General features: G+C 38.0%; 1 protein-coding gene and 1 non-coding gene across 2 annotated transcripts; both read left to right on the forward strand.

Moving 5' to 3' along the window:
* Positions 1-17930: 17930 nt before the first annotated feature.
* Positions 17931-23163, forward strand: cmasa (cytidine monophosphate N-acetylneuraminic acid synthetase a). Its single transcript, XM_059511079.1, has 8 exons — positions 17931-18324; positions 18403-18545; positions 20539-20689; positions 21161-21296; positions 21785-21879; positions 21978-22149; positions 22477-22639; positions 22908-23163. Exons 1-8 carry the CDS (start codon positions 18098-18100, stop codon positions 23120-23122), a joined length of 1302 nt encoding a protein of 433 aa, XP_059367062.1. The 5' UTR covers positions 17931-18097; the 3' UTR covers positions 23123-23163.
* LOC132106346 (U4 spliceosomal RNA) lies at positions 22259-22399 on the forward strand. Its single transcript, XR_009424130.1, has one exon. It is a non-coding gene; the product is annotated as a U4 spliceosomal RNA (small nuclear RNA).
* Positions 23164-23556: the final 393 nt, after the last annotated feature.

A 23556-nucleotide genomic window follows, 5' to 3' on the forward strand; every position in this document is an offset into this window, starting at 1 on the left:
GACATAATTACATTTTGATCATACCATGTTTTCATAGTAAACAATTCCAATGGTAAATATTGCATGTCCTGTTGGCTGATATTCTACTGTACTACACAACACCAAAGTTGTTTTTATAGGAAGTATATGGAAACCACTGAGTTTAAAAACCTGCTTAACAGGATTTACTATTTTGGTGTAGAAAAGCCGTTTCTTTGAATTGCAGTGTGAAATAATTTTTGCTCAAAACATGTAGACTACTTACTTCCTAAAACTTGGGTAAATATGCACTGTAAAAAGACACACCCCCTGTACAGTATAGGCTGTCAATTAGATGCATTTATCTGCATGCCTTACAACCAGTATCCCTTCACATGACAATAAAAGATCCTTGTTACAATGACTGTATTTACATGAACAGCATATTCCCGTCCTAGCCGGAAGACTAACCGCTTTCATACACGTACTCCGCAGTACATGTGAGCTCATTTACATAATGTCCGTCGGAAATACTAAGGTGAGTAGTATAACAGCCGACTAAGTTCGGAATTCCAGCTGTCCGGTTATGTTGTTTAGATATACGGCCCAAACGCTTGACATCTGCAGAAGCAGAACATGCGGACACCTAGGTCTAAAAGCAGTTGCTGATTAAAAATCAGCTAGCAATTTCTACAAAATTTCACGATAAACTGTTGTGTAGAAATGCACAGAATTTCTATCCCTATCCAGACTAGCTGACCGTCACATATGTAAGCTATAGCCTACATCCTACAACATTCATTTAAAATCTGGGATCTAAATTAATTATTTTAAGACACATGTTGCTGGCATAAATGGTGACAATCTACATGGATGCTTGAAAATCAACAAAGTCGACAGCAATATTGCTAAATATGATTTATTAAAGATACTGCAATGTGTTAAACATGGAGACGTTAGCCACAATTGGCTTTAGCCTGTGATACAACTCTATCTCTCTCCTCTGTCCATTTACCCTTCCCCTTAACTCTGCCTGACCCCTCTCTAGCCTAGGCGGCTCGTAATTATACGGCAATGGCCCATCGTAAGAGTTGACATTTATCCCTACTGCAACCTCTTCACTGTCTGACTCCATTACGAAGAGACGATGTTTACCGGCCGTTGCGTCACTTCCGATCAGAGCGTTTTTCACAACGGAAGTAATTTTACTCACAATTTCTTTTAAAAAACTGTTTTAATGCACATTTATGATTAATTTCTTCACGCAAGTCGAATTCCTACACTATTTATCTACACGTTCATTCACAGGGATCTTCAACTTGAAAGATAGGCTTTAAGCTGCGCTCTGCACTTGGCAACCAGCCATAAAAATGACATTATCATCATTTTGGGTAAGCATTTCATCTGAATACCCTGTCTTAAGCAAGGCAAGCATACTGTTGCTTATTCCTTTTACAACTACATACAAATGTGAAGTTGGGTTCTCAGTTCTCACAAAAATAAAGACAAAATACAGGAATAGACTGAATGCTGCACCTGATATGCGTGTTGCACTATCATGTACAAAATATTGAGAGCCTGTCATACTGTGCACTTTATAAAATGTGTATATTACAGTGGGTGCATAAAAAAGTTCTCAAAAAATATTTCAGTAAGAAACTTGTTCATATTATTCTGGTAGATGTGCAAAGCATTGAATGTTATATGAAAGGCATGCATTGATTCTGTCTGGTTTTATTGATGATAGGAAGAAAAATAAATGATTAACTGCCCTATTTTGCACTTTGTCTCATTAAGTATAAATTGTGTACACTGTAGTGATGAGAATATGAAAACAATGAGATGCCCTGTCAACTCTTCCTTTCTCATTTCACCACTGCATTTTACTTATTGTCAACAACAGGTAAATAAAAAATAATTGTGCTTTGTCAAATATCTGTATCTCTTTTAAATAGTTAAGTGGAAGCTTAACTGACCTTAAAAATGGTCATACATATTTTGTTAATGCATAAATTCTCTTTGTGATATATGAACTATATGGGCCTAATGTTTATTGGGTCACAAGGATTTATCGACTTTAAAATGTGGGTCCCCAGAAAAAAAGTTTGGGAAACACTGATTTAGAGCAAATAATCTACTGAACCTTTCTTGTCCTAGTCGGTACGTGGGAAGCGGTCCAGACACGATGATCGTTGTCTCAATCAGGCTCCTGTAGTCCTTCTTCAGAACCTCCATCTGCCGCAGCCTGATGTCGTTCGTTCCCGCGTACAGCACAACAGCTCCAACGCGCTCGTCACCGTTCAGGATCTCGGGAACCTGGCAAGCAATATCTACAACACGAGCACCAGGAAAGCAGTGACTGTGCACCTTACCTTTACCTGAGGTAGCGTGGACGTGCCGGACGATGGAATCGATATGTAAAGTATATTAACGGTAGCATAAGAGCATAACATTGAGTATGCACTGCAGTATGAACAATATAGACAAATACAAATAATACAATATAAACTACAGATGTTGTCTGAGTTATCTAACTTAACTTAACAGCTTAACAGCCAGGTGACTAATTATAACTAAACTAAGGTGCAGGCTTAGAGTGGGTACACAGGACAAGACAAACGTGACAAACAGACGCCACAAACAGATAACACTGAAACAACTGAACTGAGCTGCAGAAGGAAATTTTCAGCTCTCTCCAACGGACTTAGCATGTAAAGTTTATTACAACTTCTCAAAGGAGCTTTGGAACCCTTTGCCAGAGGATTCCTGCTATTGAGAACATCAAAAGCGAAATCGATTGTTCTCAGAAATTCAACGGTTTCCTCAGAACCATGAAACTGAGGAAAGTGGAGCTCCTTGTTGCAGAATTCAAGAGCATCTGCAACACTGCTGCTGAAAACTTGAGCGGCAAGATTTACCTTCATCTTCCGATTCCTCCACTGAATATGTGCCATCTTCAGCTTATTACCCAGCCTCAAGCCCTCTGTCTCCTGAAGTTTGTTGAGGTCTTCTAGGTAATTCCACCTAATCTCTTTGCCACTGCCTGTGTGGAAAACACATCCATCAGCAAAAGCATTCCTCAAGAGTTTCATCATGTGACACGTCAAAAACCACATGGCTATCCCATACACAAAAGAAATATATTGAAATATATTTTAAAGTGTCAAAAATATATGTGGCATATATTTCAAATACATTTAAATACATTTGCATTGTTGTTCACTTATATTTATCATTTTGAAATATATTCTAAAATATAACAAAAATATATTGTGAAATATATTTACATTTATAGCATGTAATGTAAAATATATGACAAAATATATAGTCATTAAATTTTTAGCTTGCTAAAGATGAGTCGAAAATGTATTTTGATCATAGTAATTCCTCTACCTTTTCCCCTATACACAACAGTAGGCTACCATATTTCACTACTGAATTATGACACACAGCTATAATATATTGTACTGTACTTACATTTAAATTACTGCAGTGTAAAATGACAGATAGTTGCTTTCCTAGGACTATTAGGCCATATTAGGTGGCACGTACCTAACACCAAGTGCAATTATTAGATTTATTGTTGTTTTATTGACATCTTTCCTGAAGTCATTTAAATATTGAAAATATGCACAATATTTATGATGCAAGTACAACCCGAATTCCGGAAAAGTTGGGACGTTTTTTAAATTTTAATAAAATGAAAACTAAAAGACTTTCAAATCACATGAGCCAATATTTTATTCACAATAGAACATAGATAACATAGCAAATGTTTAAACTGAGAAAGTTTACAATTTTATGCACAAAATGAGCTCATTTCAATTTTGATTTCTGCTACAGGTCTCAAAATAGTTGGGACGGGGCATGTTTACCATGGTGTAGCATCTCCTTTTCTTTTCAAAACAGTTTGAAGACGTCTGGGCATTGAGGCTATGAGTTGCTGGAGTTTTGCTGTTGGAATTTGGTCCCATTCTTGCCTTATATAGATTTCCAGCTGCTGAAGAGTTCGTGGTTGTCTTTGATGTATTTTTCGTTTAATGATGCGCCAAATGTTCTCTATAGGTGAAACATCTGGACTGCAGGCAGGCCAGGTTAGCACCCGGACTCTTCTACGACGAAGCCATGCTGTTGTAATAGCTGCAGTATGTGGTTTTGCATTGTCCCGCTGAAATAAACAAGGCCTTCCCTGAAATAGACGTTGTTTGGAGGGAAGCATATGTTGCTCTAAAACCTTTATATACCTTTCAGCATTCACAGAGCCTTCCAAAACATGCAAGCTGCCCATACCGTATGCACTTATGCACCCCCATACCATCAGAGATGCTGGCTTTTGAACTGAACGCTGATAACATGCTGGAAGGTCTCCCTCCTCTTTAGCCCGGAGGACACGGCGTCCGTGATTTCCAACAAGAATGTCAAATTTGGACTCGTCTGACCATAAAACACTATTCCACTTTGAAATAGTCCATTTTAAATGAGCCTTGGCCCACAGGACACGACGGCACTTCTGGACCATGTTCACATATGGCTTCCTTTTTGCATGATAGAGCATTTGATTGATTTATGGACTCTATATCTATGGGCTCACTTGCCACATACCGAATTATTTCCAATTCCCCAAAAACGTTGTTTAAATATTTTGTCCCGTTGATTTATGGACTCCCCAGATAGCACAGGTACGTCGCGGGGACGTCTGTGCGATGTATACATTTGCATCTGGGAGACGTCGTTTTGAGGGCGTTTGCTCATCTGGAAGACGTCGCATAGACGTCCTTTTCCGACGTTCCAGCGACCTCCGATAGACGTATTACAGACGTTTAATATTTGAATGTTACGTCTATTAGACATCTGATTTACATAGCATAGACGTCGTTCTTAATTGTACGATTTTATACGTTCCTTCATATTTACTGTTATTGATCACAGCTTTAGTTACACTGATTATGCATGCGTCTTCACATATGTGAAAAGTATGATAAATAAACAAGTATTTTCCACTCAGAATGAAAGAACTCAACATGCTGTTGAATGATTTGTATCCTTTTATTAACGGTGAATGAAAATAAGCAGTCGTTGATGTTATTATTATTATTATTTTAATCCTGAACCAAACAAACAAACAACAAAAAAGCAAGTTGACTAACAAGGCATTCTCCCTGGGGCCAAGCGGAGATAATCCTTAATGTGTTTTTCAGCCTCTGCTTCAGTTGACGACGGAAGCACGGGATTCTTCATAGCTGCTCCTGCATGTTAAAAGGCAAAACTTAAATAAGTTTAACAAATAAAACTTTTTTCACTTATTGTTTAATTAAATCCTCAAAATATGTTTTTTTTTAAATGGGCTCTTATGAATTTAGACAATAAGCAAAGTATAAAAAATGATTGCAACATCCGTCCTTCCCTAAAGCTATAATGTCTGTATCAGTATCAGTTAAATTATTCATTATTCAATTAGTCATGTAAGATAAATGCATGCCGATCCAAACAAATCCATTTAAGAATTATGCATTAACTGCGCAAAATAATGTCTGTTTAATTGTTCATATGATCCCGAGTCGAGTTACTAGCTGAGAATGATTAGCCTGCCTTAATAAAATCTAATTAATATAGATAATTGATGTGCAGTTATTGCTTGTCTACTGTTTTTAATGTCACTCAGCGTGATGTAATATAACATAGTAGGAAGTAGGAAGTTTCATGTCTGTGCTTTCTATTTGATTGGTCACTGTTCATTTCCAGTGGTGCTGAAATTCTGCTTCAGTCATAAAAACTTTAAACTGCTATCGGTTTCAGGCTCTTTTAGAGTGACTCCCAGATTAGTGGAGACGCAGCCTTTGAATATTAATGAGTTGAATATTAATAATTTTACATTAAGTCTACTTCGAAAAATGGGCTGGTCAGATTCAAGGAATCGACTCTAAGAGTCGACTCCTCATCAGTACTGCGCATGTGCTTACAAATCATTAGTGATGGGATTTATGGCTCTTTGGGGGGATCCGGATCTTCGCGATCCGTTCCTTTCAAAGAGCCGTTCAAAAGACGGCTCTTTTTAAATATTTAGTCAGTTTTAAGAAGCCAGCTTGGGGGCATCTCAGTTTATCCTGGAAATAATCACTGGGAGAAATGATGAGGTGAGATTTGTAGTCAAATAATTAAAACTCAGATATCACACACCAATATCTGAGTTTGAATTATTCTGAAATATTGATTATTACCTCATTTGTCATGTGTGGACTATATTCCATAGGGTTGCACAAATCCCTCTGCTTAGACAGTGACATCACTATTTTGGATTTACCTTTAGTACAAAGTGTGTGTATGTGTGTGTAAAGCTACGTTGACTTATGTTATTCATACAATACCTACTCACAAATAAACATCAAAAACAAAGCCAGCTGCAATGAATTTCTGTGCAAAACAGCTTTTACTACAAACACTTCCACACAAGAACATTGTTATCACACAAGAACATTTTGATAGAAAACTAAAAATATTTAAAGTAGATAAAATTCTAATAAATAAAATGGAAATGTCTACATACTACTGTAAACTTTGCAAATAGGACATCAGCCCCTTCAAGTCAATGAACAATAACAAAGTGGGCTGCAATGAATGTCTGTGACAGCTGACAATGACAGAGGCACGCAGGGTTTTTTTTCCACTGGAGTCCTACTCACGTGAAGGATGCGTGCACAACTAATAACTAATATCATCACGCTATAAAGGGTTGGCCTGCGCTGGGTCCGCCCCTCCCCCTATAACTGTTCTGTCTCGCGGAGGAGCTCATTTGTGTGCATCTGTGTGAAACACGCATAGGAAAAAAGAACGACAGAAAGAACGGCTCCCCTCCAGCCGCGACTCGGCTCCCATCGTTCATGTTTATGAGCCGTTCAAAAGAATCGGTTCGTTCGCGAACGTCACAACTCTACAAATCATCACATCGATGCGCACGTGGAAGTGATCGCCGCGGGAAAACTGAGGTACGTAGCTTGATTCATTGTCATTAATATGTGTGGTGTATGTTTGATTTTATATAAAGTAAATTAAACAGATAAGTATTAGCTTAATATTGACGAATAGGTGTTTCTGTGGTTTAGTCAAGTGGCGGTAACAGCTGATTTTGTGGTTCATCAACAGTTCTTCGTCACTTAGCCTAACTGTTAATCGTAAAACAAGAGTTAATATTTCTCTTGTGAGTATGAAACCGCGTTTTACACTTTTAAAACGACATGCATAATATATATTATGTTATGTAGGCCTAATAATCTGTATGAAAAGCTCACGAGGGGTAATCGTGCTTTAACGAACAACGTATGATTTTAATAATGCATTGATGCATGCAACTAATGTTAACTAATGAACCTTAATTTAAAGTGTTCCCCGTACACTGTACATTGGAAAACATTTTGGACGTAACTTACCTATTAGGAGTGCTCCTATGTTTGTTTTCCTGATCCCTCGCTTTTCTCCCCTACCACACCAGTTCAGCTGTTTGGCTACAGGACCAAACACCTTGGAGCATATTCTCCATATTGTTTTCTTTAGTGTGTGTCCTCCACTGATGGATAACCTGTTCACCTTAAAAATAAAAACACATTTCAAAACATTATAGACAATGCCAGTGTCGCAGAACCAATGAACATAGAAATGTGACACTTAATTATTAAAAAAACCTATATTTTAAAATCTCATGAGTACTTTTAAGTAAATATATTAGGTGATCAGATGACAAAAAAAAAGTTCGTGAATTTGTGCATTTTAATGCGTTTAAAAGACTAAAGCCATCCAAAGACATAGAAATACATGGTTAAACAACCTACAGATAAAAATCAATGTGTTGATGCTGATGCTATGTTCTTAAACATTAAATTATTTTAAATCCAGTGATCAAACGCTGCCACCTGAGGGGGGGGGTTAAATTCAGAATAATCTATTGCTATATTGTAAATAATATTTAATCATGTAATCCATAAAAAGTAACTGTAGTCTGATTATGAGTTTTATATAATGTAATTTAATATAAATACAAGTTATTTACTAGAATCTGTTTACGTAATCCAGATTACATGTAATCTATTACTACTGAGCACAGAACAGGGATTAGTTTAAATCAGGACTATAGGTCCTAGTTTTGCTTTTATAAAAATGGTGCATGTGTGCATCTTGAGATGAAACAATGGCACTGACATATTGTAAGGAATGTCATTGCAAGTTATTTTGAGTTAAGACAGCTCACACATGCATTTCAGTCTGGGACTAGCCTTAAGCCTGGTCTGTGAAACCGGGTATATAATAGATATTATTTACTTCACTGCAACTGTTAAACCTTGAAATGTCAATGATTTTTACCATCTTTTGCATCATTGTTTTTTCTGATAATTGTCTTTCCAGTTTGTCTAGTTCCTCCATGGTTGTGAGAGGAAAGACATCATCCTCGCTGTCCACCACTGGAGCACTGGAACGGTTGTCTGCTGCAAGGGACTGGACCACTGAAGTCAGATGATTGATCTTCATGTCCAGTTCATTAAGTGCCTCCAGAATTGTTCTCTCAACAGCTGCAACACAGTAGGTTTATCTGGGAGAGTATTTTAATTAAACTATAAGTATAATTTTACAAATTTAGCACTTCAATTTAACGTACGTGTACATTGATTAGTGATGCAGCTCCATCGTCTCACACCAGAAGCACCTGCAAGCACATAAAGCTCTTAAATGTGATTAAACTAACACATCATGAAAAATTGATTTTCTGAAGATATGGCTACATGCTTAAAGCCTTAGGCTGATGATACACATACTTTTTGGGCAACGATGCTGTCAACAGGCAAAAAAAAATTACAAATGACTTACTATTTGTTCTTGGCTGGTGGGTACTTGAGGATCTCAGTTCAGAGATTGTGTTCTCTGATGGATTGTACGGAAAATGTAATGTTAATAAACCTAGTGTTATTAATTTGCAGTGTATGTGTTTACTGCATGTGTTTATGAATGTTCTTTTACCTTGAAAGTTAGATGGGTGTTCACCCCAAGCATCCTCTTGCTCATTTTCATTGGACAAGCTCACTGGAACAGCTGGAGTTAAGAAAGGTGAAGTTGGTAAGTTGTATTTGCTACAATGACAATGCATGACACTGATACAATATGGGCTAGATTTACTATCAGCTTGCACCAGCCAAACCTTCTTTTGGTGTTAAAATAGTACTGTCAGGATTTACTAAAGAGGCGCAGTAAAGAATTAAAGCTGAAAAGATGTGGACAGTTGTTTTTGCGTTTAACCTTGAATATGCATTTGTAGTAGTTTTCCTTTGAGACACAAAATTTATGGGAGGTGAGTATTAAGATGAATCACGCATTGATTTAATAACATTTGTGCTCTTCAAATTATTTGTATTTGATAAATTTTTAATACCCAAAAAAGGCATGTCTTAAAGCAGGCGGTAATTTGCGCTGCTCTTGGTAGATTGCACTGGTTATTGTGGGAATGATCTGGCTTCGTCTGTTCTTTAAAGTTTGCATTGTCAGTAAATCACACGCATAATTTTCCCTCCCATCGGCACATTTATGGAATTGCGCTCTAATGCTAATTTGGTCTGTTTAGTAAATCTGGCTCAAGGGCTCCTAAAAAGGGGTCATATAATGTGATTTCTATTTTTCCTTTTCTTCAGTGTGTTATGTAGGTATTTGTACATGTATAAGATCTAAAGAGTTACAAAGCTTAAAGTCTCCCACTAAAGGATTTATTCTATCTAAAAGATAAGGCTGATCCATACCATGCTAAACGGCTCATTCAAACACGCCCCCACACATTTACGTCAAGATGTGTTCACTCAAAAAAAAAGGTGTGGTTTCAGGAACTGCAGTTAGTGTTGAAGCAGTCATGTCAGGGAGACGCTTTGTGTTTCTAGGCAAAAGCAAAAGCACTTTGTGGACTTCCGAAAGTAGATGCAATGAAGATTCATTGTTAAGATTTATTTACAACAGAACAACCCAGATGTTCAAATTTGTACAACACATTTAATGGATGACAGTTTTGTGAACCTAGGAGAGTACAAGGCTGGCTGTGCACAAAGGCTATTCCAAAAAAAAAAAAAAAAAGGTAAATTCCGACTTTGCTATGACGATCTTTGCAACGATTGTATTGTAAAATGCGCTACACAAATAAACTTGAATTGAATCCGGTGCTTATTCTGAATCGCTACTTTTAAGTATGTTTTCTTAATAGTTTAAGTGTTTGCTATTGACTGTTCAAATGCGCAGTTTTGCGCAGCGTATAGTAACGTGTTGTGTGATTACGTGTGTGTGTGAGGGTAACATCACAGCAGAGTAAACAGACTGACAGAAATCATAGCACATAAGCTGTCTTAACCGTGGCTTGTGTACTGCATCATCACTGTGTCTGTCACACGACTCTGTTGCCCTTTCGGGCTTGAACTGATGGTAAAACTAATGACATTATTAACAGTCTTGATATTTACTTTGAAAGATGAAGCTCGCGATTATGGAAAGGGGCGTTGCATTTCCGACGAGTGCTTGCGGTGTTCAGCCAATAACAATGTATTGGGTAAGTTGGCTAATCAGAGCAGCCTGTGCTTGTCGGAAGGAGGGACTTTGTTGAAAATGAGGTTTTTGAGAGAGGCAGGACATAGAGGAACTACAATAATGTACAGTATTTGAAAAATGTTTTTTGAATATTAAAGCGTCTCAACATATTGTTACACCAAATATACAAAATAATGGTCTTTAAAATAGCATATGACCCCTTTTAGTGATACCCTAGTAATGACTGAAATTGACATTTTTATTTATTTATTTTTACTTTGCATTCTTCTTTGTTGTGTGGTTGATGGTCTTTGGTCTTGAGAGAGTCTTAAGGCAGAGAATTTGTTCTCTAATTAGAAAAAGTGAAAAAAATTGTATTAGGTTGTGTTAGGCCACGACTCATTTGCAATTGTGTTTTTGATTTCCTCCATATACTAATTAATGTTTTTTACCTTGAGTAATAGATGGGTGTTCTTCCCAAGTTTCCAGTTGGAGGTCTGCATGAGAGAAGCTCTCTGTTAAATGAGCTTAATTGACATTACAAAAGGTACCCATTCTGCTGCTGCTGAATTGTGCTCTCTATTTCTTTGTATTTTAGCTTATTTAGCTTTACATTTTTGCTTTAAACAAGCACATTTTCTATAGTACACCTACATGAAATCCTACAGTACTTACCAAAAGTGAGTCATACAACTTATGCTGTGTTCTTTCTTGCTTGGAACTTGAAGGTCTCAGCAAAGAAAATGCATTCTCTGATGGATTGTACATAACATGCTGAATTACCTTATGTGTGTACAGTAATTGTCCTTTTTGTTTTTCTTTTACCAAATACTAATTGTTTTTTTTTACCTTGAATGTCAGGTGAGTGTTCACCCCAAGCATCTTGTGGCTCATCTGCCTGGGAGAAGCTCATGGGAACATCTGGAGCTGAGAATGATGGAACTGGTAAATTTAAATAATTTTACATGACACATTCATTTTAATGGCTGGTTTTTATTCATTAAAGTGTCTTGCAACTTCTGACATCAGGCAGAATAAGCACATGACTAAACATCTACAGTGTGTGCATAATTATTATGCATGTATATATCTGATAAAAAAAAATCCAAGTATTTTGCCAATTACAAACCATAATAACCCATAACCACAAGCTGAAGTGTCATAAATGAAGACTGATTTAAAAGAAAAAAAGTTTTATGGATGGGTTTCATGGATAGGATAAAGATAGGTTAAGAGTGACTCTTGAGGTACCAGCACCAGTTCAAGTAAGCTTCAATTTTGCAATTGCTATAGTGTTGCATCTTTCTCCTGGGCATTTAAAGGGGTCATATGACATTGCTAACAAGAACATTGTTGCATAATTGGTGCAATTCAATGTGTTTATGTGGTTTACATTTTTCACATAATGTACATTATTGTTGCTCCTCGCTGCACACATCTGTATTAAATGGGATGAACTACAACTTAACCACTGATTTCTAGTCATGTCCTCTTTTGGAAGGCCAAACAAATTAGTTTTGCTTTCAAAACAAAACACACAGTGACTCCACAACATGGTAGCGACGGCAACAGCGAGTATGAAAATTATGCCTTCTTTATTTGTGTGAACATTTGGGCGGCGTTATGCAAATCTTCCTACATACAGTCGTGGCCAAAAGTTTTGAGAATTACATAAATATTAGTTTTCAAAAAGTTTGCTGCTAAACTGCTTTTAGATCTTTGTTTCAGTTGTTTCTGTGATGTACTGAAATATAATTACAAGCACTTCATACGTTTCAAAGGCTTTTATCGACAATTACATGACATTTATGCAAAGAGTCAGTATTTGCAGTGTTGGCCCTTCTTTTTCAGGACCTCTGCAATTCTGGGCATGCTCTCAATCAACTTCTGGGCCAAATCCTGACTGATAGCAACCCATTCTTTCATAATCACTTCTTGGAGATTGTCAGAATTAGTGGGTTTTTGTTTGTCCACCCGCCTCTTGAGGATTGACCACAAGTTCTCAATGGGATTAAGATCTGGGGAGTTTCCAGGCCATGGACCCAAAATTTCAACATTCTGTTACCCCCGAGCCACTTAGTTATCACTTTTGCCTTATGGCACGGTGCTCCATCGTGCTGGAAAATGCATTGATCTTCACCAAACTGTTGTTGGATTGTTGGAAGAAGTTGCTGTTGGAGGGTGTTTTGGTACCATTCTTTATTCATGGCTGTGTTTTTGGGCAGAATTGTGAGTGAGCCCACTCCCTTGGATGAGAAGCAACCCCACACATTAATGGTGTCAGGATGCTTTACTGTTGGCATGACACAGGACTGATGGTAGCGCTCACCTTTTCTTCTCCGGACAAGCCTTTTTCCAGATGCCCCAAACAATCGGAAAGGGGCTTCATCGGAGAATATGACTTTGCCCCAGTCCTCAGCAGTCCATTCACTATACTTTCTGCAGAAGATCAATCTGTCCCTGAAGTTTTTTTGGAGAGAAGTGGCTTCTTTGCTGCCCTTCTTGACACCAGGCCATCTTCCAGAAGTCTTGGCCTCACTGTGCGTGCAGATGCGCTCATACCTGCCTGCTGCCATTCCTGAGCAAGCTCTGCACTGGTGGCACCGATCCCGCAGCTGAATCGTCTTTAGGAGACGATCCTGGCGCTTGCTGGACTTTCTTGGACGCCCTGAAGCCTTCTTTACAAGAATTGAACCTCTTTCTTTGAAGTTCTTGATGATCCTATAAATTGTTGATTTAGGTGCAATCTTAGTAGCCACAATATCCTTGCCTGTGAAGCCATTTTTATGCAACGCAATGATGGCTGCACGCGTTTCTTTGCAGGTCACCATGGTTAACAATGGAAGAACAATGATTTCAAGCATCACCCTCCTTTTAACATGTCAAGTCTGCCATTCTAACCCAATCAGCCTGACATAATGATCTCCAGCCTTGTGCTCGTCAACATTCTCACCTGAGTTACCAAGACGATTACTGAAATGATCTCAGCAGGTCCTTTAATGACAGCAATGAAATGCAGTGGAAAGGTTTTTTTGGGATTAAGTTAATTTTCATGACAAAGGACTATGCAATTCATCTGATCACTCTTCATAACATTCTGGAGTATATGCAAATTGCTATTATAAAAACTTAAGCAGCAACTTTTCCAATTTTCAATTTTACCTGGGTCTTGCTGAGCTGGATCGCTGTGCAGATGGAGTCCGCCAAAGCCTTTAGCACCTGGTCGTGGCGCCAGCGGTACCGCCCTTCCCCTAGCGCTCTTGAGCAGCTGCTCAAAATGTGCTCCAGTGTGCCCCTCTTCTGGCACAGCTTGCACTCAGGAGTGTCTGCCAGGCCCCAGGTGTGCAGGTTAGCTGGGCTTGGGAGGACGTCATAGACGGATTGGACAAGAAACTTGATCCGAAATGGCTCTGCTTTCCAGAGCTCTGCCCAGGTTATTCTGCGTGGATCTGCATGTTCCCACCTGGTCCACGCTCCTTGTTTGGACATGCTGGCCATTTTGGTGTAACGTTCTTCCTCCACCTCTGCTCGTATCTCGTCCTGAATCAGTCTGCGCCTCTCTTTTCCACGAGCCAGATCGTAACGTGGCTTGGGAAAACAACCAAGACCTGCTCGTCCCATTGCCACGGAGCCCACCAGCGTTTTGTGCCTTAGTCGTGCCTCAGCTTTCTCCAGTTGTACGACACCTAACTTACATAAAATAACAAACAATATTAAAGCAATATTAAATCATTTTGAAGAAAGGCAGAAGAGCCATACAAGCAAAAGATTTTAAATGTTTTTTTTTATATATATTATAGGATGATAATAGAAAATGGTATTTGCTTTGTCTGTAATGTACCTAAGAGATTTAATTCATAACCAGCATTAACATAAACTAAATTAATAAAATTTGTCAAGTCAAACTTTACGTTGGCTTGGCTTGAGGAAACGTAGCCTGAAAGTTTGAAGTTTTTTCCATTTGAAAATGTTACAGTTGAGGGCAATAAAGTCTGCAATAAAGAGCAGACAGACACTCATACTTTTTACAGTACTCATTACATGTTAAGGAGTTAAAGAACTATCTAGCCACATGAAGTGGGCCTCTTCTCTGAATTTCTTCTCACTGACAATGTCCCTAAAAAGTCATATGAAGTCACATGAGGGTAAATTTAAGAGGTAACAATTTACAATAAGGTGTCATTGGTAAACACTAGTTAATGTATTAATAAACATGAACTAAAAATGAACAATACATGTTACAGTATCTATATTAATATGATAGTGTTAATTAAAAGGATCACAAATATGATTGTTAATTTTTTTTGCAATGCATGCAACCATCAATGGCATTACTTAAATTAATAAAGTATTTCTGCTCTATTTTATGACATCTTTAAAACACGTTTTAGGCGAAATAAGACTTTTAAAGACCCTTTAAAGACCAGCACTTCGAACACTATATCATAAAACATGTCTTAAAAGTTTGAAATCGCACACATTTGCGATGACACTCTCTGTGATGATTTATGACCTTATTTATGCATCCTTGCAATTAAAAGCCATTTACACAAACACACATTTTTAGGAAAACCTAAAGGTATTAAATGATTTTTGACTTTACTGCCACCGAATCTCAAATCAAACATACCTTACGAACATCCGGATTAATACCAGTCAGTATGGTATTTACGGTGAATACATAGACATTACTGCGCATAGACTGCAAAAAAATATAAAGAAGATAGGGGAGAATTAAAGGCACAGATGGATGAACAAAGCATGACACTTGAGCATTTATTAGGGAAAGCATCTGGGAGTATACACAATTTATTAATTTTGTTTTTGAAAAACACTGGGTTAAGTGAAAGAATTTAATAGGAAGGAATTTTCTTTTGTAAAGGTTTTATATAAGTTTTTATTTAATTTATTTACTTATTGAATTTTTTTTTTTCACCTCTCCTTTGATGTCATTCTAATATCCACACTCCAGTCTAGTAGGTGGCGGTAATGCACCTTTGAGATTAGTTGCCAAACCGCCATTTAACCCAAAAGAAGAAGTTACTAAGCATGCACGGTAGTGATGGGAAGTTCGGATCATTTTACCGACTCGGACTTTTGAGTCTCGTTCAACAAAATGAACGAATCTTTTTTCGAGTCATTTCGTTCATTTCAGCAAATTGTAATGAAAATGTTGTGTTACTTCCCCAACACATCTAGTACTTACGCAAACGTTGATCACACTAAAAACAATACAAAACTAAAATGCTATAAGATACAGAAAAAAAATTCATTCTTTACCTGAGTCTTTAGTCTGTGCAGAACAGAACCTATAGAATACTGCGCATGCGCGACTGAACGAATCACTCCCCGAGACGACTCGTTCTTCCCGAGTCACATTAAAGATTCGTTCAAAATGAATGAATCGTTCAAAAACGACACATCACTAATGCACGGTAAACACCTAAATATATATTTTTTACAAACAAAAGGTCAAGTATTGATTTAAAGATGAAGTTATATAATAAGGAAATAGAACAAGTTAAAGACATAAGATTTTTAGGTATGTGGTTTGATGCCAAAGCTACATGGAGTGTACATATAAACAAGATGGAGGGAAAGTGTAAGAAGATATTAAACGTAATGATGTGTATTTCAGGACGAGAATGGGGGGCTGACAGAATGGCATTAAAAACAATCTATTCAACAATGATAAGAGCAATACTAGATTATGGTTGTATTGCATACGGAACAGCAGCTAAGTCACAGTTAGGAAAGTTAGAGCGAATTCAATCTCAAGCGTTGAGAATATGTTGTGGAGCTTACCCTTCCTCTCCTGTTTCAGCGTTACAGGTGGAGATGGGGGAGATGCCAATTCATTTAAGAAGGAAGCAACTGACACTGGCATACTGGGTTAATCTAAAAGGGCAGAAGGATAGTCATCCAACAAAAGGTATACTTGAAACTTGTTGGGACATGTTCCCAACAAGTTTCAAGTATACCTTTTGTTGGATGACTATCCTTCTGCCCTTTTAGATTAACCCAGTATGCCAGTGTCAGTTGAAAGGGAAAGTTAACAATTTTGGTTGGATCATTAAGGATTTAGTTCAGGATATGAAATTAAATGAGTACAGTGTTATTCCAGCAGTAATATTACCAACAATACCATTATGGATATTACCTCAACCCAATGTAGATTTATTCTTATTGGAATCAAGGCAAGATAAAAATCGGAGGATGTTGGAGGCAGAGATGACAAAAGAGTATATTGGGAGTAAGTATGAACAATATGTACATGTTTTCACAGATGCGTCTAAGGATCCACAAAAGGAACAGGTGGGGGTAGCGTACATCATACCCAGATTGAAAGTGGCGAGAGGGGAAAGAATATCAGATCATGTATCTGTGTTTACAGGAGAGTTACTAGCAATTATGGTAGCAATTAATAAAATAAATGAAATGGGTTTAAGTAAAACTTTAATATGCTCAGATTCAAGTTCGGCCTTGATGTGCCTGGAAGCTCAGAAATCAGATACTAGACAAGATATTGTTTTGGAAATCCTACAGATATTGTTCATGATGCAACAGGAAAATAAGATAGTTCAGTTTTTATGGGTTCCGGCACATACTGGAGTAGCAGGAAATGAAGCAGCAGACAAGTTAGCAAAACATGCTATGGCAAAAGAAACTATAGATATGGAAATTAAATATAGCAAATTAGAAATCAAATCAATAATTAAAAGGGAGATAAATAATAATTGGCAAATGTACTGGGACAATGAGGAAAAGGGTAGACATTTACATTCAATACAACCAGTGGTAGGGAGAGGAAGGAAGTCAAGTGAAAGAAGGAAGAAAGATTGTATTATTTCTAGATTAAGATTGGGACATACAGGACTTAATTCAACAATGCAAATAATAGGGAAACATCATACAGGTTTGTGTGAATGGTGTGGAATAAGAGAAACGGTGGAGCATGTACTAATTAAGTGTAATAAATATTCAGAGGAAAGAAGTAAGCTAAGAGAAGAACTGCAGATGGAAGGTAATCAGCAATTAACATTAAGGATAATTTTAAATTCAGTAGAAGGGGGCAGGTTAATAATAAAGTTCTTAAGAAGAACCAATTTGATTATTTGATCCATAGAATATAGAAGGGTTATAAATGTATACAATTTGTTTTATACAGTTAGATTATTATACTATAAGTTTGTTTTTTTTTTTTTGTTTTTTTTATACATGTAACAGCATCCCTCTCTGGAATGAGATGGACTTTGCCGTAGATGGAGGAGCTGAACACGCAGCAACATTGAAAGCACGAGTCCTGATTGTTCTGGTAGTGGTGATCTAGTCTAGTGTATTTTGTCTCTGATCTATTACCCACAGTAGATGGCGGTAGTGCTCTTTTTAAGAATGCGAACCGCCAAATAAGCACAAAGAAGAAGAAGAAGAAGAAGAAGCAGCACGGTAAACACGGCACGCTACAGTCAGCGAGGAGTACTTTTTCGGAACGGGAGCTACGCGTCCCAGCCGCATCTGGATTTAAGATATACTTTTATCTGCCTGCTTATATTAATATATTGATATTGAATATCATATTGATTGATTAGCAACACTAATGGACAAAGCTAGCAATAAGGTTAAGCGAAAGTCGAATCACGATAGTCCTAAGCGCCTTTCCAACGCAAAACGAATAAGACGCAATGATTCAAGACACATCGCGGCTCTTATTCTTGCTCGTGGAGGGAGTAAAGGCATCCCTCTGAAGAACATCAAGATGCTGGCAGGAGTTCCTTTGATCGGATGGGTGATCCGAGCAGCAGTGGACTCTGGGGTGTTTGACAGGTTTGAATGAATGAGACGTTACTCCGTGATTGGCTGTGCTGTGTGGCAGTAGGTCTTATGCTGTTTATGTGTTTGCAGTGTTTGGGTGTCCACTGATCATGATAAGATCAAGAAAGTGGCCGAGACTTGGGGGGCTGAGGTGCACAAGAGGAGTCCAGAGGTGTCGAAAGACTCCTCAAGCTCACTGGACACCATTCAGGAGTTCAGCAGACTGCACCCAGGTTGTATATCAGGTTTGGTTGTTCTGTATATAAGGGGTATAACTGCAGCTTGTAAAACGAGTATGTCCACCTAACTTTACTGCTGTTTCCTTAAAACAAACAAAGAAACCGGGAACGCCACGTAAACGAGTTGTCAATCTTGCTGCCTGCCACGTCTTTGTTATTTGCATTGTAAATGAAACCAGAAAAACAGACTCTACAGCTGACAAATATTCATGCACTGATGCAAGGAAATTTTTATAATGTAGTTTGATTTTGGTATTTACCTGCAAAGTAAGTTTTGGTTCTGGAGAATAGGGGTGGGCGATATATCAGTTAGATGATAATATCCAAATTGTTGTCTGGACGATATGCAAAATTGGAAAATTGAATATTTAATAATTTTTTACAATTCGAACTCCCAAACATGAAAAGAGCTGAAGGAAGTTAAAGAGAAAACAAGCAATTACAATTAATTAAATAGCTACTAGAAAAGGCAAATATGCATTGTTTGTGGAAAACTTCAGCTTCTTTAGCCTGGAGATGGTTTGGTTTTGACAAAAAAGACGAGCAACAAACGTCGCCCATCTGTAGAATTTGTCGCATGCAGATCGCCGTATAGCAGAGCGCCACAGCCAACCTCTTCCATCATCTCCGTACAACGCACAAAACACAGTTTGAAGAGTATGAAAGGCTTCGTTCCGAACAAAACAGCACTGCTGCTACAAACACGGTACAAAAAAAAGACACAACAGACCTTGGCAGAAAAATTCACAAAGAAAACACCATATGACAAAAAAAGCGAAAAGTGGAAAACGATTACAAACTCTGCAGAAGGTCACCTATTGTGCCACGACCTCTGATCTGTGGTCCAGCAGAACCTCGGAGCCGTACTGCAGAGCAGTTACTGTTATTTATTTTGTTCCTTTTGTCTTTTTTTATCCTCATCTTTTATATTAATATAATGTGCAAAAAATTGTATATTGTGTTGTGTTCTAATGTTTACATTTTGCAAAACACAACCTTTTTTAAAGAGGTAGTCACATTGTTGTTAGTCTATTACTAATAGAGTACTGTTTGCAAAGCACAGTTAATTTATTACGTACATATATTGTACTGAAAAAGCACTGTTCTTTTATTAAAATAAATATTTAGTACAGTAACTTGGTTCATGTTTAAATCAATAATGTCTCATATCTTTATGTACTAGTAATTCCATACAATAATAGGTCAAATGCAGCAAGTCAAAAGACCAACTGGACCTTCTTTGCCAATTTGCACACATTTCTTTAAATGATTGCAAAATTATCGTCTGAATATCGATATCGAGATATTGAAAAAAAAAATTGAGATATACATTTTTGTCAATATCGCACACCCCTACTGGTGAACTATATTTATTGCCATTCAACAAGAACACGAGAAAGACATAACACAGCTTGTTCTTAAAGGTTGCTAGATTTGGCACATTTGCCACAATATTTTGGCAAATTCAACTTTCTTATCGTTAAAGCTTGAGCATTATTCTCTTTAGACCCCTGAAGGTTAAAAAACATGGGAAAATATACTCAGGGGCCTGTACCATGAAGCTAGATTAGAATTTGTTCAGCTACCATCATGGTACAGGCCCCTGGTTGAGCTGCACTAGGGAAGGTAAACAAACGAGTGTTACAGTATATCACTACGTTGGAGACACGCTAGCTTTCTCAAGGCAGACGAGCTTAGAGTGGTTACAATCATCCAGTTTATATCACGCTCAAATTGATTTGATTTTGATGCAAAATTTACATTGAAGCTCGCAGGCGTCTATTACATTTCCCAACCAGGCACCTAGTGGAGCTAATTAAAACACACACTACCTAGTATGAGAGCCTGTTCAAGTACGGGTGTACCCCCCCACCCCCAAAATCAAGACTTTATTAAAGAGTAGAATCGGACCCCTTTAAATGGCTACAAATGGAACACAATGAAAACAGAGTGGTTGCGGTTAATGTAATTTAATGTTCTTGCGCAGATGTTGACGTCATCTGTAACATCCAGGCCACTTCTCCATGTCTGCACCCTCAACATCTCAAAGAGGCTGTGGAGTGCATCACCAAAGAAGGGTATGATTCTGTCTTCTCTGTGGTCCGGCGACACCATTTCCGATGGCAAGAGGTCAAGAACCAAGGTTTGTTGGAGTGCATTCTGTAAATGTTCTGTTTGGGGTCAGTACAGATTTCGAAGGGGAATATTCACCTTTATTCACAGAGGAAGCATTATATTGCTTAAAAGTAACACTAAAGACATATATTTATTGTTCTTTTGAAACTTGTATTCATTAGAGAATCCTGAAAACTAATGCATCACAGTTTACACCAAAATATGTAACAGTTTTCAACATTAGCAATAATAGGAAATGTTTCTAATTTTTATGTTCTTATTAGCAACAAATCAGCATATCAGAAGGATTTGTGAAGCGGCGGAGTACTGGCATAATGGCTGCTAATAATTTAGATTTGCCATTACAGGAATAAATTGATTCTTTTTGAAAATATTAAACTTATGTTAAATTGTAATCATTTCAGCCAATCAGCCTCGATGGGCATAAGAGATTTTCATGTTGAAAACACTACGCTTTTTTTTTATATAATTCCAGATTGCCAATGTACAAAGCCGTTGAACCTGAACCCAGCTTGCAGGCCACGGCGTCAGGACTGGGACGGAGAACTGTGTGAAAATGGCTCTTTCTACTTCGCTACCAAAGAACTTATAGAAAAGGGGCTACTTCAGGTAACATTTTGGGTTTTAAAATGAGTAAAGGCCACCATTTAACTTAATGAGCTACTATAACGATAAAAACCTTCATAATCATCGGGAAGAAGGAGGCGGGAACCGGCAGACAATCAAATGATATTTTAATGATCAAAATAAACACAAAACAGAGCATCAGACCCTCACGGATGACTGACGTGCACAAATAAAAAAACACAAACTAAAACCCAGGCCTGGTCCTCTCTCGTCCGTCACTGTCGTCGCTCCGGTTTTATATCCCTCCATCTCCTCCGTGGGACTCGAGACCGGTGGGTCGAGCCGGTGTCGCTCATTCCTAATCACTCCACCGGCCTCGCTCCTGTTCCCACGTCTCTCGTCACAGATACATAATATGTGACCAAAATAAAGCTTGAAATAATAATCCATAGGCAAGAAAGCATAATGTCAGTCTCCTCAATCAATCTCTTTGCATCTTGCATAATTGACATTTTTCTAACATTTCACAGGCTGGAAAAATGAAGTACTTTGAGATGAAGCCCGAGCACAGTGTGGATATTGATGTTGACATAGACTGGCCCGTTGCTGAACAGAGAGTGCTGAGGTGAAGCAACAATAGGCTCCATGCTACTTTATATCAGCAAATAAACACTGTGCAAACAGTGCAAAGTCTGAATCTGTGGGTGTGTGTATTTGATACAGGTTTGGTTACTTTGGTAAGGACAAACCTGAAGTTGTGAAGCTTCTGCTGTGTAGCTTGTCAGGATGTCTGACAGACGGTCAGATCTACATCTCAGCTAAAGGAGAGGAGATGTTGTCCATCAACACCAGAGACCTGGCCGGCATCGACATGCTGAAGAAAGGGGGAGTGGAGGTGATTCTGGCTTGTTTGGCAACCTTGTCTTACTCAACTGCTTATCCTATCATTAATGATCACAGGGGCTCAGACACACAAGTACTCAGACATCTCCTTTTGGTTGGATATCTTTACGCAGTGGCAGTATCGTAGCCTATGAGGTTTATCCGAGGCATGATTATTGCTAATTGAAAACTTTACCCAATACCCCGCCGTGACGACTTGAAATATAGTTGGAATTGGCAAATTTTGACGGCCTCTACAGAGACTGATCTATTAATTAAAGAAAGAAATGAGCAAAAAATTAATACTTCATTTACTTTTTTTTTCCTCCCTCTCCTCTAGGTTATTTTGATAGAAAAAGACCCCATTGCAAAAGCCTTAGTTAAAAAACTCTCAAAGAGAATGAACATCTGTGAGATCCATCAGAATGTGCGTGACAAACTGAAGAAGGTGCAGATGCTCATGAAGAAAAGAAGGCTGGAGTGGAAAGAGGTGGCATATTTAGGTGAGACAGGAGCTCTACGTTTCTTCCAGTTACATCAGCAAAATCCCATGATCAGTAAGAACATGGTGTATCTTAGAAATGATGGTGTGGCTAATACAGGTTTAAAAGATTGTACCTCAATATTCACAACAAATACTAAAACCTATTACTTTTATCATTTAATCGTTCTTTAGAATGACTTAAACACATTACTGTTTCTTTAAAATGACTATCAGACAAAAAGACAGAATGATTGCTCAAAATATTTTTCCTGGCTTCTGTCTATCAGGAAATGATGAGCCTGATGTAAAGTGCCTGGAACTGGCAGGGTTGAGCGCAGTTCCTATGGATGCCCCAACAGTTGCGCTCAACCATGCCAAATACATCTGCCACAAAGCAGCGGGTCACGGAGCAGTGCGAGAGTTCGCCGAACACATCCTACTGCTGAAAAAGAAGGCGAAGTCTCAGATGGAGCAGGATAGAATTTGCAGAAACACATTTTAGGAGAGATAGAAGTGTTCATATGGGCAAATGGTGCAATGGTGAAATAAATCGTGATCGATTACAGAAATACTACAGTATAAAATTGATTTTCCATAATCATACAATTAAATGATTGAAATAAAGGCTACTAATCCAGGGTTCCCACACATCCTTGAAAATAAATGACCAATTATCGAGTCCTGGAGGATATAGGGTCGCCAACCGTCCTGTATTTTGCACTAAATGTATGTGTCCTGTACATGACCTCACTCGTCCGGTTTCTTTACTGCTAACCACTGACTGATGCCACAGCAGTGAGCTGAATGCTGATTACATGAGAATGATCACCAATCACAGTCACCCTCATGCAGTATAGGCCTACGTTAAGATAATCAAAAATCTTGAATATAACTGCAAGAAAGTCTGTGAAATCCACTGCTTAAGTTCAGTTTTGT

The sequence above is a fragment of the Carassius carassius genome, chromosome 26 (genome assembly GCF_963082965.1).
Source record: "Carassius carassius chromosome 26, fCarCar2.1, whole genome shotgun sequence".
NCBI lineage: Eukaryota > Metazoa > Chordata > Actinopteri > Cypriniformes > Cyprinidae > Carassius > Carassius carassius.

Bases quoted from the DNA above. Each gene is read 5' to 3' on its own strand.
- cmasa (XM_059511079.1), top strand. From the start codon at position 18,098: ATGGACAAAGCTAGCAATAAGGTTAAGCGAAAGTCGAATCACGATAGT. The intron at 18,325-18,402 runs GTTTGAATGAAT...ATGTGTTTGCAG, and splicing joins GACTCTGGGGTGTTTGACAG to TGTTTGGGTGTCCACTGATC. The intron at 18,546-20,538 runs GTTGTATATCAG...GTTCTTGCGCAG, and splicing joins GTTCAGCAGACTGCACCCAG to ATGTTGACGTCATCTGTAAC.